The following is a 16396-nucleotide window of genomic DNA, read 5'->3' on the forward strand; positions in this document are numbered from 1 at the left end:
TCACATCTTACAGTAGTTAGACAGACTGGGGAAATGAGGACAGATCACATCTTACAGTAGTTAGACGGACTGGGGAAATGAGGACAGATTACATCTTACAGTAGTTAGACAGACTGGGGAAATGAGGACAGATCACATCTTACAGTAGTTAGACAGACTGGGGAAATGAGGACAGATCACATCTTACAGTAGTTAGACAGACTGGAGAAATGAGGACAGATCACATCTTACAGTAGTTAGACAGACTGGGGAAATGAGGACAGATCACATCTTAGAGTAGTTAGACAGACTGGGGAAATGAGGACAGATCACATCTTACAGTAGTTAGACAGACTGGGGAAATGAGGACAGATCACATCTTACAGTAGTTAGACAGACTGGGGAAATGAGGACAGATCACATCTTACAGTAGTTAGACAGACTGGGGAAATGAGGACAGATCACATCTTACAGTAGTTAGACAGACTGGGGAAATGAGGACAGATCACATCTTACAGTAGTTAGACAGACTGGGGAAATGAGGACAGATCACATCTTACAGTAGTTAGACAGACTGGGGAAATGAGGACAGATCACATCTTACAGTAGTTAGACAGACTGGGGAAATGAGGACAGATCACATCTTACAGTAGTTAGACAGACTGGGGAAATGAGGACAGATTACATCTTACAGTAGTTAGACAGACTGGGGAAATGAGGACAGATCACATCTTACAGTAGTTAGACAGACTGGGGAAATGAGGACAGATCACATCTTACAGTAGTTAGACAGACTGGGGAAATGAGGACAGATCACATCTTACAGTAGTTAGACAGACTGGGGAAATGAGGACAGATCACATCTTACAGTAGTTAGACAGACTGGGGAAATGAGGACAGATCACATCTTACAGTAGTTAGACAGACTGGGGAAATGAGGACAGATCACATCTACAGTAGTTAGACAGACTGGGGAAATGAGGACAGATCACATCTTACAGTAGTTAGACAGACTGGGGAAATGAGGACAGATCACATCTTACAGTAGTTAGACAGACTGGGGAAATGAGGACAGATCACATCTTACAGTAGTTAGACAGACTGGGGAAATGAGGACAGATCACATTTTACAGTAGTTAGACAGACTGGGGAAATGAGGACAGATCACATCTTACAGTAGTTAGACAGACTGGGGAAATGAGGACAGATCACATCTTACAGTAGTTAGACAGACTGGGGAAATGAGGACAGATCACATCTTACAGTAGCTAGACAGACTGGGGAAATGAGGACAGATCACATCTTACAGTAGTTAGACAGACTGGGGAAATGAGGACAGATCACATCTTACAGTAGTTAGACAGACTGGAGAAATGAGGACAGATCACATCTTACAGTAGTTAGACAGACTGGGGAAATGAGGACAGTACAGTTTGGTGAGAGGGAATACAGTTGAAGTATGAAGTTTACATACACTTAGGTTGGAGTCATTAAAACTAGTTTATATATACTTAGGTTGGAGTCATTAAAACTAGTTTACATAAACTTAGGTTGGAGTCATTAAAACTAGTTTACATACACTTAGGTTGGAGTCATTAAAACTAGTTTACATACACTTAGGTTGGAGTCATTAAAACTAATTTACATACACTTAGGTTGGAGTCATTAAAACTAGTTTACATACACTTAGGTTGGAGTCATTAAAACTAGTTTACATACACTTAGGTTGGAGTCATTAAAACTAGTTTACATACACTTAGGTTGGAGTCATTAAAACTAGTTTACATACACTTAGGTTGGAGTCATTAAAACTAGTTTTTCAACCATTCCACAAATTTCTTGTGAACAAACTATAGTTTGGGCAAGTCGGTTAGGACATCTACTACATTTTTCCAACTATTGTTAACAGACAGATTATTTCACTTATAATTCACTGTATCACAATTCCAGTGGGTCAGAAGTTTACATACACTAAGTTGACTGTTGCCTTTAAACAGCTTGGAAAATTCCATAAAATGATGTCATGGCTTTAGAAGCTTCTGATAGGCTAATTGACATAATTTGAGTCAATTGGAGGTGTACCTGTGGATGTATTTCAAGGCCTACCTTCAAACTCAGTGCCTCTTTGCTTGATATCATGGCAAAAGACATCAGCCACCTCAGAAAATAATGGTAGACCTCCACAAGTCTGGGTGATCCTTGGGAGCAATTTCCAAATGCCTGAGGGTACCAAGTACGCAAGTATAAACACCATGGACCCATACCGTCGTCATACCGCTCAGGAAGGAGACGTGTTCTGTCTCCTAGAGATGAACGTACTTTGGTGTGAAAAGTGCAAATCAATCATGCTGTGGGGGTGCATTGCTGCAGGAGGGACTGGTGCACTTCACAAAATAGATGGTATCATGAGGCTGGAAAATTATGTGGATATATTGAAGCAACATCTCAAGACACCAGTCAGCAAGTTAAATCTTGGTCGCAAATGGGTCTTCCAAATAGCCAATGACCCCAAGCATACTTCCAAAGTTGTGGCAAAATGGCTTAAGGACAACAAAGTCAAGGTATTGTCGTGGCCATCACGAAGCCCTGACCTCAATCCTATAGACAATTTGTGGGCAGAATTGAAAATGTGTGTGTGCGAGCAAGGAGACCTACAAACCTGGCTCAGTTACACCAGCTCTGTCAGGAGGAATGGGCCAAAATTCACCCAACTTATTGAATCTTGTGGAAGTCTACCCAAAATGTTTGACCCAAGTTAAACAATTTAAAGGCAATGCTACGAATAACTAATTGAGTGTATGTAAACTTCTGACCCACTGGGAATGTGATGAAAGAAATACAAGTTTAAATAAATCATTCTCTCTACTATTATTCTGACATTTCACATTCTTAAAATAAAGTGGTGATCCTAACTGACCTAAAGCAGGGAATTTTTACTAGTATTAAATGAAAAACTGAGCTAATCATGTAAATGTAATTAACTAGAGAGTCGGGGCACCACAAAATAATATTTATAGAGCTGTTATCTTCCGAATAAACTCTTAAAGAACTCTTAAACTCTTAAATATTTTACTTCAATAGCAGTCAATATTAATCGTCACCTTAATTCAGTCTCATCTGAAAGTTGTAAATTCTTGGTTATCTTCACGAACCCTGGCTACCAAGTTTAATCAGCAATACAACATTGTGTTTAATGATTTATTTACTAAATACCTAACTAATCACACAGAATTACATATACAAAGAATGAATCATACCTTGATTACAAATGACGTCATAAAGGAAAACGTCCCGAGCGGGCGGAACAGATATGACAGCTGGTTACACAAAAGAAAAGGGGCTGGGTTTGAGTGAAAGAGCGGGAAGACTGAGGGTGTCACGCCCTGGTCGAAGTATTTTGTGTTTATCTTCTTGTATTGGGTCAGGCCAGGGTGTGGCATGGGTTTTTGTATGTGGTGTGTATATATTGGGATTGTAGCTAGTGGGGTGATCTAGCAAGGTCTATGGCTGTCTGGAGTGGTTCTTAATCAGAGGCAGGTGTTTATCGTTGTCTCTGATTGGGAACCATATTTAGGCAGCCATATTCTTTGAGTTTGTCGTGGGTGATTGTCCTTAGTGTCCTTGTTCCTATCTTTGTTAGTTTTCACAAGTATAGGCTGTTTCGGTTTTCGTTTCGTTCACTACGTTCTTTGTTTTGTAGTGTTTGTGTGAATTCGTGTTTACGTTGTTCATTAAATATGGATCGCAATCTACACGCTGCACTTTGGTCCGACTCTCCTTCACACCTAGAAAACCGTTACAGAGGGACAAAGGGAGAAGCTGTGCTATCGTAAATACAGTATCTGATGCATTCTAAATTACCGCCCATTTGGAAAAGGAAAATGCAATAAATATTTACTCTGAGCTGCGCTTCAATAGGTTGGTGGTAGATGGAAGGCTGTGTTGCCCAACCGAGTCCTTTGTCCTTTGAAGAATGTCTCTGCTGGTAAAGTGGATACGTTGTTGTAATGTCGTTGTGTGGTAGACGGGATACTCTGTCTGTTCTTTCCTAGTCTACGTTTGCAGCTGCTGTTGCTAACCCAACAGCTAGGAGGTATCACTTCTGTAGTGAATAAGAGTTCAAAGTTCATACCATTCTCAACCAAAGCCACTGATTGAGCAGAGCCCTAACCTTATGAAAACCCAAATCGCTCACTTGGAAGCTAAAATTACATTTAATCTCTTCACCAATAATTTTATATTCAAACATTCAGATTGAACAACAATTCCATGTCACTCCGATAACTACAATGTGCAGACTTTCCACTGTAGAGTTTGTCATCCTGTCGTTGATGAGAATGTCTCAGATGACAACCGAACTGACGTTTAACTGGTCGGATTACCAGAATATAGTTCATTTCCCCCCACATACTGATGTTCCCAGAATCTCTATTTTAACCAAGGGGTTTGCAAATGTCACATCAGTAGGGTAGAGAGAGCAAAAAGGGGGGAAGAGGTATTTATGACTGTCATAAACCTACACCCAGGCCAACGTCATGAAAATATAGAAATACTATAGATAAAGAATTACTATAGATAAAGAATTACTATAGATATAGAATTACTATAGATATAGAATCACTATAGATATAGAATCACTATACATATAGAATCACTATAGATATAGAATCACTATACATATAGAATCACTATAGATATAGAATCACTATAGATATAGAATCACTATACATATAGAGTCACTATACATATAGAATCACTATAGATATAGAATCACTATAGATATAGAATCACTATACAGATAGAATCACTATACCTATAGAATCACTATACCTATAGAATCACTATACATATAGAATCACTATACCTATTATATCTACACCTAAGTATTGTGATAATATTGTATCGTGAGGTCCCTGGCAATTCCCAGCCCTTCCAAAGACAATGAAAAACGTATTTTCACTATAAAATATTATCACAGTACTTAGGTGCAGATATGATATATATATATATATATATTGTGTGGGCTATTTAGGTGAGTGCTGATGCTGCCCCATGACAACCAGGGCCCATATGTATCTTGTCCGTGCGTAGTGTGTGTCTCCATAGTGCTGATGCTGCCCCATGACAACCAGGGCCCATATTTATCTTGTCCGTGCGTAGTGTGTGTCTCCATAGTGCTGATGCTGCCCCATGACAACCAGGGCCCATATGTATCTTGTCCGTGCGTAGTGTGTGTCTCCATAGTGCTGATGCTGCCCCATGACAACCAGGGCCCATATGTATCTTGTCCGTGCGTAGTGTGTGTCTCCATAGTGCTGATGCTGCCCCATGACAACCAGGGCCCATATGTATCTTGTCCGTGCGTAATGTGTGTCTCCATAGTGCTGATGCTGCCCCATGACAACCAGGGCCCATATGTATCTTGTCCGTGCGTAGTGTGTGTCTCCATAGTGCTGATGCTGCCCCATGACAACCAGGGCCCATATTTATCTTGTCCGTGCGTAGTGTGTGTCTCCATAGTGCTGATGCTGCCCCATGACAACCAGGGCCCATATTTATCTTGTCCGTGCGTAGTGTGTGTCTCCATAGTGCTGATGCTGCCCCATGACAACCAGGGCCCATATGTATCTTGTCCGTGCGTAGTGTGTGTCTCCATAGTGCTGATGCTGCCCCATGACAACCAGGGCCCATATGTATCTTGTCCGTGCGTAGTGTGTGTCTCCATAGTGCTGATGCTGCCCCATGACAACCAGGGCCCATATGTATCTTGTCCGTGCGTAATGTGTGTCTCCATAGTGCTGATGCTGCCCCATGACAACCAGGGCCCATATGTATCTTGTCCGTGCGTAGTGTGTGTCTCCATAGTGCTGATGCTGCCCCATGACAACCAGGGCCCATATTTATCTTGTCCGTGCGTAGTGTGTGTCTCCATAGTGCTGATGCTGCCCCATGACAACCAGGGCCCATATGTATCTTGTCCGTGCGTAATGTGTGTCTCCATAGTGCTGATGCTGCCCCATGACAACCAGGGCCCATATTTATCTTGTCCGTGCGTAGTGTGTGTCTCCATAGTGCTGATGCTGCCCCATGACAACCAGGGCCCATATGTATCTTGTCCGTGCGTAGTGTGTGTCTCCATAGTGCTGATGCTGCCCCATGACAACCAGGGCCCATATTTATCTTGTCCGTGTGTAGTGTGTGTCTCCATAGTGCTGATGCTGCCCCATGACAACCAGGGCCCATATGTATCTTGTCCGTGCGTAGTGTGTGTCTCCATAGTGCTGATGCTGCCCCATGACAACCAGGGCCCATATGTATCTTGTCCGTGCGTAGTGTGTCTCCATAGTGCTGATGCTGCCCCATGACAACCAGGGCCCATATGTATCTTGTCCGTGCGTAGTGTGTGTCTCCATAGTGCTGATGCTGCCCCATGACAACCAGGGCCCATATTTATCTTGTCCGTGCGTAGTGTGTCTCCATAGTGCTGATGGAGAGATGCAGCACAGCGACGCTCCACCAAGACATCCCAACACCAGTCACGTAGTTGAACAGTAGCCTGTGTGTTGGAGACTGTAACCATGGAGACCATCCGGAGATCACCTGGAGACTATCTGGAGACACCTGGAGACCATCTGGAGACCATCTGGAGACCATCTGGAGACTACCTGGAGACCACCTGGAGACCACCTGGAGACCACCTGGAGACCATCTGGACACCACCTGGAGACCACCTGGACACCACCTGGAGACGATCTGGAGACTACCTGGAGACCATCTGGAGACCATCTGGAGACCACCTGGAGACCATCTGGAGACCATCTGGAGACCATCTGACAATGTTATTGAGACACACATTTTATTTTTCTTACATCAAAACAGTCTCAATGTTAACAAACATCGTATCCTAAAGACACGTCAATATAAAATGGACGATACGGAATGAAATGAGGCGTCACACGACTGCTGTCCAGGAGTTTCACTAAGGGGGCTAAATTGTGATTAATCAGTGATTTCAGTTGTAGAGACCTATTGGTTGATTATTGATGAGCTGATCATAGTGAAGAAGAAAGTCCTTCTGCGTTTCCTGCCATGTAAACACGTTGGTTCTCAATGTGCAGGCTCAGAATTACTCCTGATAAACTAGGGGAGCTGATATGCAGTTGTTAGCCTTGGTCACGAATCAGGACTAGGCTGATATAACCAATGCAACGGTACGGCATGGATAGGCATTCAGAACATTGCATTGTGGGTAGACACTCTAGGCTACATTATTGTAGTTCTACGGGGATAGGAGGAGGGTGGCACAACGGCCAGGCCCGGCCTGGTTGCCGTAGAGTTGAGTGTGATTGTATTCTATTTTGCTGTGTCTGAGACAGATGATACTGCAGGTTGCTGTGGTACTGTTGCTGTGGTACTGTTGCTGGGGTACTGTTGCTGGGGTACTGTTGCTGTGGTAGTGTTGCTGGGGTACTGTTGCTGTGGTAGTGTTGCTGGGATACTGTTGCTGTGGTACTGTTGCTGTGGTACTGTTGCTGGGATACTGTTGCTGGGGTACTGTTGCTGTGAGACAGTGTTGTGGCTCTGTATTGCTAAACCCAGTGAAGACTATTGCTCTTTTTCTCTCTTTATCTCTCTTTTTTTCTCTCTCTCTTTCTCTCTTGTTCTCTCACCCCCCCCCCTCAGTCTGTCTCTGTCTCTCTCTCTCTCTCTCTCTTGTCATTTAATTTGATTCAGATCATAAGTTATTTGCTGGTGAACCACTCAGACATTTCTCTTGGAAAACGTCCTTCTCTCTCTCTTTCTCTCTCTCTGTTTCTTTCTTCATCCCTTTCTCTTTGACTCAAGCACTAATGGTCTCTCCCTCTAGCTTTCCCTTAATCTCTCCCCACACTACCATACCTCTGTCTGTCTGTCTCTTTCACTCTCGCTCTCTCTTTCTTGTCTGTGTCTGCGTCTCTCTCTTTCCTTCTTTCACTCTTCCATTCCCTCCCTCTCTCTCCTTCCAGTCCTGATCCACCCTAGAGTGCAGGCCGTCTCCTGCCGAGCCAACAATAACAGAATAACATTGGGCTCTGGAAAAGATACATGGGCTAATAAGAATTAATAAAGTGTGTGGATACAAATGTTCCCTCTCACGTTTACACATCAGACCTCTTCAGACCTCAGCCGAAACCATATTTTCTCCATCCCTCCCTCTCCCTCTCTCTTTCTTTCCCTCTCTCTTCCCTCCCTCCCCCTCCCTCTCCCTCTCCCTCTCTCTTTCTTTCCCTCTCTCTTCCCTCCCTCCATCTCCCTCTCTCTTTCTTTCCCTCTCTCTTCCCTCCCTCCCCCTCCCTCTCCCTCTCCCTCTCTCTTTCTCTCCCTCTCTCTTCCCTCCCTCCATCTCCCTCTCTCTTCCCTCCCTCCATCTCCCTCTCTCTTCCCTCCCTCCATCTCCCTCTCTCTTCCCTCCCTCTCCTTTTTCCATGTTCCATGTTTCCCTTCTTTGATGGATGTGTATTCTAGTAACTGAGGACGATGGCTATTTCGCTGCTCGAGATCAAACGTTAACAGAGTGTCATTCTCTATTCCCTATGTAGTACACTACCTTTCACCAGAGTCCTATGGACCCTAGTGCACTAAATAGGGAATAGGGTGCCACAGGGGATGAAGTATGTGTGTGCTCTGCCCACTCCTGCAGATGATGTATCTAGAAGTTCTTCTCGTTCTCTGCTAAATTGGAGAAATGGACCCCCATTATGGGCCTTCTGTAGCGAGCTGCCGCAGCCCAAAACCAATAGCCCCATTGATGCACCGCGAGGAACGTCCCATCTGGAAAGAGCACGGGTGATGATGGTGCCGGCAGGGCGCGCGTGTGTGTGTGCGCGTGTATGTGTGTGTGTGTGTGTGTGGATGCGTGTGTGTGGATGCGTGTGTGTGTGTGTGTGGGGGGGGGGGGGGGGGGGGGTGCATACAGTCCTGTTTAAGGCACCTATCCCCTTACATGGTACTGCCAGCATCGACTGTGTCCATCTGTGTCTGCCCACACCTCTCTCGCACACGCATCCACACACACACACACACACATGGGTCACAATTCACACACACTGGGTCACCAAAACCCCACCTTGAGATGCCTCTGCCACCACCTAATCCAGGCATAAATAGCTGCCTCTCCATAGATCATCATTAGGCAGAACCATGGTCATATCTGTGGTAGAGGGGTAGACAGTGGGAGTATAGAAAGAGCTTTACGGCGACAGTGTCTCAGTGTTTCAGAGCTTTCTGAGATGTTTAGAGGTGTGTTGAATAGCTCCTATTCATCCAGCCCTACTGTGGGGTGTCCTGGGAACCCTTTTCAATCATTCTCCCCTTCATTCCTCTGTGATGAGATGGAACGGAGTTGATGGTGTAAGATGGTGTAAGATGGTGTAAGATGGTGTGTTCATTCAGCTGCTGCATGTTCTGTCCTTCATCCTCATCGAGCCTTTCTCTCTATTCACTTCCCACTCCACTACCCATGGAGCAACGTTTCAACTGTCTCTTCCTCCTCCTCCTCCTCCTCCTCCCCCTCCTCCTCTCCAGATCATCTCTCCTCTCCTGGACCTGAACCAGAACCGCAGTAAGCTGAAGATGTATATTGGTCACCTGAGAGACCTGTGTCAGGAGAGAGACCCCCAGATCCTGCAGGACCTGACACCTCCCTCCTCCTACCACAGCTCTCAACACACCGCCTGGGAGACACAGCTTCACAACATGACCCCAGAGCAGGTAGGACTCTGACCTCTAACCCCTGACCCCTAACCCCTCCTCCTACCACAGCTCTCAACACACCGCCTGGGAGACACAGCTTCACAACATGACCCCAGAGCAGGTAGGACTCTGACCTCTAACCCCTGACCCCTAACCCCTCCTCCTACCACAGCTCTCAACACACTGCCTGGGAGACACAGCTTCACAACATGACCCCAGAGCAGGTAGGACTCTGACCTCTAACCCCTGACCGCTAATCCCTCCTCCTACCACAGCTCTCAACACAGGCGCATTCCCAGTACTAGAGTTTTTCAGAGCCAGCTGATGTTGGCATGTCTATATCCTGATTCCCTCTGGACTGGGTTCTGATTCAATCAAACCAATGACGATCATTCAATTCACTTGTTTGCACAGTTCAGTAGATCTAATAGCCTACACACACACACACACACACACACATACACTCACACACACGCACACACACACACACTCACACACACACATACACTCACACACACGCACACACACACACTCACATACACACATACACTCACACACACACATACACTCACACACACGCACACACACACACTCACACACACACACATACACTCACACACACGCACACACACACACACACGCATACACTCACACACACGCACACACACACACTCACATAAATACACACACACACACTCACATACACACACACACATAAATACACACACTCACATACACACACACTCACATACACACACACTCACATACACACATACACACACACTCACATACACACACACTCACATACACACACACTCACATACACACACACACATAAATACACACACTCACATACACACACACTCACATACACACACACTCACATACACACACACTCACATACACACACACTCACATACACACACACTCACATACACACACACTCACATAAATACACACACTCACATACACACACACACACACATAAATACACACACTCACATACACACACACACACATACACATACACTCACACACACGCACACACACTCACATACACACACACATATAAATACACACACTCACATACACACACACACATAAACACACACTCACACACACTCACATACACACACACACATAAACACACACACACATAAACACACACACTCACATACACACACACATATAAACACACACACTCACATACACACACACATATAAACACACACTCACATACACACACACATATAAACACACATACACACACACTCACATTGCCTAGTTAAATAAAGGTTGAATAAAACGCGTAATAAATGAAGTCCACACACAGTTAGGGAACCTCAGTCACTGAAAGTCTCCTACAGAAACAACATTGATGGAGCCTTGCTCTCCTGTTCTGTATGTGTACAGAAAACTCCCCACTGACAAATCTGAGTTTACTCTCAGAAAAATCAAATAAATATCTTAAAGATGATTTGTTCTTCAGCCAAATGGTTGTCATCGGGTAGACCACATGAAGAAAATAACTGCTTTTCAATATTGTCGTCTCGAGCCAAAAACCTGCCTTGTATTCAGTCCCCCCCAGCCCAGCTAGAAAACAGTCCCCCCCAGCCCAGCTAGAAAACAGTCCCTCCCCCAGCCCAGCTAGAAAACCGTCCCCCCCCCAGCCCAGCTAGAAAACAGTCCCGCCCCCAGCCCAGCTAGAAAACAGTCCCCCCCAGCCCAGCTAGAAAACAGTCCCGCCCCCAGCCCAGCTAGAAAACCGTCCCCCCCCCCAGCCCAGCTAGAAAACAGTCCCTCCCCCAGCCCAGCTAGAAAACCGTCCCCCCCCAGCCCAGCTAGAAAACAGTCCCGCCCCCAGCCCAGCTAGAAAACAGTCACGCCCCCAGCCCAGCTAGAAAACAGTCCTCCCCCAGCCCAGCTAGAAAACAGTCCCTCCCCCAGCCCAGCTAGAAAACAGTCCCTCCCCCAGCCCAGCTAGAAAACAGTCCCCCCCAGCCCAGCTAGAAAACAGTCCCTCCTCCAGCCCAGCTAGAAAACCGTCCCCCCCCCAGCCCAGCTAGAAAACAGTCACGCCCCCAGCCCAGCTAGAAAACAGTCCCCCCCAGCCCAGCTAGAAAACAGTCCCGCCCCCAGCCCAGCTAGAAAACAGTCCCCCCCAGCCCAGCTAGAAAACAGTCCCTCCCCCAGCCCAGCTAGAAAACCGTCCCCCCCCCAGCCCAGCTAGAAAACAGTCCCGCCCCCAGCCCAGCTAGAAAACAGTCACGCCCCCAGCCCAGCTAGAAAACAGTCCCCCCCGCCCAGCTAGAAAACAGTCCCTCCCCCAGCCCAGCTAGAAACAGTCCCTCCCCCAGCCCAGCTAGAAAACAGTCCCCCCCAGCCCAGCTAGAAAACAGTCCCTCCTCCAGCCCAGCTAGAAAACCGTCCCCCCCCCCAGCCCAGCTAGAAAACAGTCCCTCCCCCAGCCCAGCTAGAAAACCGTCCCCCCCCAGCCCAGCTAGAAAACAGTCCCGCCCCCAGCCCAGCTAGAAAACAGTCACGCCCCCAGCCCAGCTAGAAAACAGTCCTCCCCCAGCCCAGCTAGAAAACAGTCCCTCCCCCAGCCCAGCTAGAAAACAGTCCCTCCCCCAGCCCAGCTAGAAAACAGTCCCCCCCAGCCCAGCTAGAAAACAGTCCCTCCTCCAGCCCAGCTAGAAAACCGTCCCCCCCCCCAGCCCAGCTAGAAAACAGTCACGCCCCCAGCCCAGCTAGAAAACAGTCCCCCCCAGCCCAGCTAGAAAACAGTCCCGCCCCCAGCCCAGCTAGAAAACAGTCCCCCCCAGCCCAGCTAGAAAACAGTCCCTCCCCCAGCCCAGCTAGAAAACCGTCCCCCCCCCAGCCCAGCTAGAAAACAGTCCCGCCCCCAGCCCAGCTAGAAAACAGTCACGCCCCCAGCCCAGCTAGAAAACAGTCCCCCCCGCCCAGCTAGAAAACAGTCCCTCCCCCAGCCCAGCTAGAAAACAGTCCCTCCCCCAGCCCAGCTAGAAAACAGTCCCCCCCAGCCCAGCTAGAAAACAGTCCCTCCTCCAGCCCAGCTAGAAAACCGTCCCCCCCCCCAGCCCAGCTAGAAAACAGTCCAGTATTGTAGAGGTTTTGGCACCATCGTCTCAGATCACTCTCTCTTTCCTCTGGAGAGAAGCCTGTTGTTTTAGCAGGAGTACAATGTATATCTAGACTTCCAGACAATTTATATTCCTTGCTCTTACAGAACCCAACAAAACCTTACAAATGACTGTGAAACTGGAAAGAGTTGACCCCTATTCTAATCTAAGTGTCAATTTACAGACAATTTACTGTGTTGGGCTGGGGACGGGGCTGGGGATAGTTATGTGTTGACGATAGAAGTGAGGAGTAGATTAGGGATGGAGGGATAGAGAGAGAGAGACAGAGAGCGAGAGAGAGAGAGCGAGAGAGAGAGAGAGAGAGCGAGAGAGAGAGAGAGAGAGAGAGAGAGGGGAGATGGTTTTTATTGTGAGGTGATGTTGACTCCTCCTCCATCTCCTCTTCTGTTCAGCTTCAACACTTCTCCCCACTCCCTCCCTCCTCTTCCTCCTCCTCCTCCTCCAGTTAAGGAGAGGCTTGGTGTTGTTTTGGGTTGTCTTTAGTAAAGAGTGAAACTGTAAATGAGATTAATAAAAGAGTCTATATTGGCCTATTTACTTTCTCTAGTGACACATTCCACTCTATAAAGAGATACTAATGACATTTACACAGAGTAGGGCCTATGAGAGGCACACACACACACACACACACACACACTGGGTATGGTGTTGTAACGTCAGAGCAGGGCTGGGAGCAGGGCTGGGGCGAGTCAGGGCTAGGAGCAGGGACCAGGGGCGAGTCAGGGCTAAGAGCAGGGACCAGGGACAAGTCAGGGCTAGGAGCAGGGACCAGGCACCAGGGGCTAGGAGCAGGGACAAGGGACCAGGGGCGAGTCAGGGCTAGGAGCAGGGACCAGGGGCGAGTCAGGGCTAGGACCAGGGACCAGGGGAGAGTCAGGGCTAGGAGCAGGGACCAGGGGCGAGTCAGGGCTAGGAGCAGGGACCAGGGGCAAGTCAGGGCTAGGAGCAGGGACCAGGCACCAGGGGCTAGTCAGGGCTAGGAGAAGGGACCAGGGGCGAGTCAGGGCTAGGACCAGGGACCAGGCACCAGGGGCTAGTCAGGGCTAGGAGCAGGGACAAGGGACCAGGGGCGAGTCAGGGCTAGGACCAGGGACCAGGGGAGAGTCAGGGCTAGGAGCAGGGACCAGGAGCGAGTCAGGGCTAGGACCAGGGACTAGGGACGAGTCAGGGCTAGGAGCAGGGACTAGGGACGAGTCAGGGCTAGGACCAGGGACTAGGGGCGAGTCAGGGCTAGGACCAGGGACCAGGGGAGAGTCAGGGCTAGGAGCAGGGACCAAGGGCGAGTCAGGGCTAGGAGCAGGGACCAGGGGAGAGTTAGGGCTAGGAGCAGGGACCAGGGGAGAGACAGGGCTAGGAGCAGGGACCAGGGGAGAGTCAGGGCTAGGAGCAGGGACCAGGGGAGAGTCAGGGCTAGGAGCAGGGACCAGGGGAGAGTCAGGGCTAGGAGCAGGGACCAGGGGAGAGTCAGGGCTAGGAGCAGGGACCAGGGGAGAGTCAGGGCTAGGAGCAGGGACCAGGGGGGAGTCAGGGCTAGGAGCAGGGACCAGGGGGGAGTCAGGGCTAGGAGCAGGGACCAGGGGAGAGTCAGGGCTAGGAGCAGGGACCAGGGGGGAGTCAGGGCTAGGAGCAGGGACCAGGGACCAGGGGAGAGTCAGGGATAGGAGCAGGGACCAGGGGAGAGTCAGGGCTAGGAGCAGGGACCAGGGGAGAGTCAGGGCTAGGAGCAGGGACCAGGGGAGAGTCAGGGCTAGGAGCAGGGACCAGGGTCCTCTCTCTCTCTCCCTCTCTCCTCTCCTCCCTGTCCCGTGTCCTCTCTCTCTCTCCCTCTCTCCTCTCCTCCCTGTCCCGTGTCCGCTCTCTCTCCCCTCTCTCCTCTCCTCCCTGTCCCGTGTCCTCTCTCTCTCTCCCTCTCTCCTCTCCTCCCTGTCCCGTGTCCTCTCTCTCTCTCCCTCTCTCCTCTCCTCCCTGTCCCATGTCCTCTCCCTCTTTCCTCTTCTCCCTGTCCCGTGTCCTCTCTCTCTCCCTCTCTCCTCTCCTCCCTATCCCGTGTCCTCTCTCTCTCCCTCTCTCCTCTCCTCCCTGTCCTGTGTCCTCTCCCTCTTTCCTCTCCTCCCTGTCCCGTGTCCTCTCTCTCTCCCTCTCTCCTCTCCTCCCTATCCCGTGTCCTCTCTCTCTCCCTCTCTCCTCTCCTCCCTGTCCCGTGTCCTCTCTCTCTCTCTCCTCTCCTCCCTGTCCCGTGTCCTCTCTCTCTCTCCCTCTCTCCTCTCCTCCCTGTCCCGTGTCCTCTCTCTCTCTCCCTCTCTCCTCTCCTCCCTGTCCCGTGTCCTCTCTCTCTCCCTCTCTCCTCTCCTCCCTGTCCCGTGTCCTCTCTCTCTCTCCCTCTCTCCTCCCTGTCCCGTGTCCTCTCTCTCTCTCCCTCTCTCCTCTCCTCCCTGTCCCATGCCCTCTCTCTCTCTCCCTCTCTCCTCTCCTCCCTTCACTTGAGACCGACCTGCCAGTTTTCATTTAGACCAGTTGACATGGTTAACTGAGTTTTCTGACGCTGAATGTAAACGCTACAGTGGCAAATAAAAGTATATAAACCTTTTGGAATTACCTGGATTTCTGCATGAATTGGTCATCAAATTTGATCTGATCTTCATCTAAGTCACAACAATAGGCATAGTGTGCTTAAACTAATAACACACAAATTATTCATTTTTTTGTCTATATATTGAATACATAATTCACTGTGTAGGTTGGGAAAAGTATGTGAACCCCCTAGGCTAATGACTTCTCCAAAAGCTAATTGGAGTCAGGAGTCGGCTAACCTGGAGTCAGGAGCCAGCTAGCCTGGAGTCAGGAGTCGGCTAACCTGGAGTCAGGAGTCAGCTAACCTGGAGTCAGGAGTCAGCTAACCTGGAGTCAGGAGTCGGCTAACCTGGAGTCAGGAGTCGGCTAACCTGGAGTCAGGAGTCAGCTAACCTGGAGTCAGGAGTCGGCTAACCTGGAGTCAGGAGTCAGCTAACCTGGAGTCCAATCAATGAGATGTTGGTTAGAGCTGCCTTGCCCTATAAAAACACTCACAACATGTGAGTTTGCTATTCACAAGAAGCATTGCCTGATGTGAACCAGGCCTTGAACAAAAGAGATCTCCGAAGACCTAAGACTGATCATTGTTGTCTTGCATAAAGCTGGAAAGGGTTACACAAGTATCTCTAAAAGCCTTGATGTTCATCAGTTCACAGTAAGACAAATGGTCTATAAATGGAGAAAGTTTAGCACTGTTGCTACTCTCCCTAGGAGTGGCCGTCCTGCAAAGATGACTGCAAGAGCACAGAACAGAATGTTCAATGAGGTTAAGAAGAATCCTAGAGTGTCAGCTAAAGACTTACAGAAATCTCTGCAACATGCTAATATCTCTGTTGACGAGTCTACGACACGTAAAACACTAAAAATGAATGGTGTTTATGGGAGGACGCCACGGAAGCAGCCACTTCTGTCCAAAAAAAAACCATTGCTGCACGTCTGAAGTTTGCAAA

The 16396-nt window shown here is 48.5% G+C and overlaps 1 protein-coding gene across 6 annotated transcripts in view; it reads left to right on the forward strand.

Annotated features, from left to right (window-relative positions):
- LOC116360602 (ELKS/Rab6-interacting/CAST family member 1-like) overlaps positions 1–10209 on the forward strand; it is a 475628-nt gene extending 465419 nt beyond the window's left edge. For 3 of the 6 annotated variants that reach the window (XM_031815520.1, XM_031815522.1, XM_031815523.1), the window contains one exon: positions 9544–10209. In XM_031815520.1, coding sequence (XP_031671380.1) covers positions 9544–9741 — 198 coding nt within the window. In that variant the 3' untranslated portion in view covers positions 9742–10209. The remainder of the gene's footprint in view (positions 1–9543) is intronic. The other 3 variants (XM_031815524.1, XM_031815525.1, XM_031815521.1) reach the window with 2 other exon arrangements.
- Positions 10210–16396: the final 6187 nt, after the last annotated feature.

Source organism: Oncorhynchus kisutch, unplaced genomic scaffold, assembly GCF_002021735.2.
Source record: "Oncorhynchus kisutch isolate 150728-3 unplaced genomic scaffold, Okis_V2 Okis09a-Okis19a_hom, whole genome shotgun sequence".
In the NCBI taxonomy this organism is placed as follows: domain Eukaryota; kingdom Metazoa; phylum Chordata; class Actinopteri; order Salmoniformes; family Salmonidae; genus Oncorhynchus; species Oncorhynchus kisutch.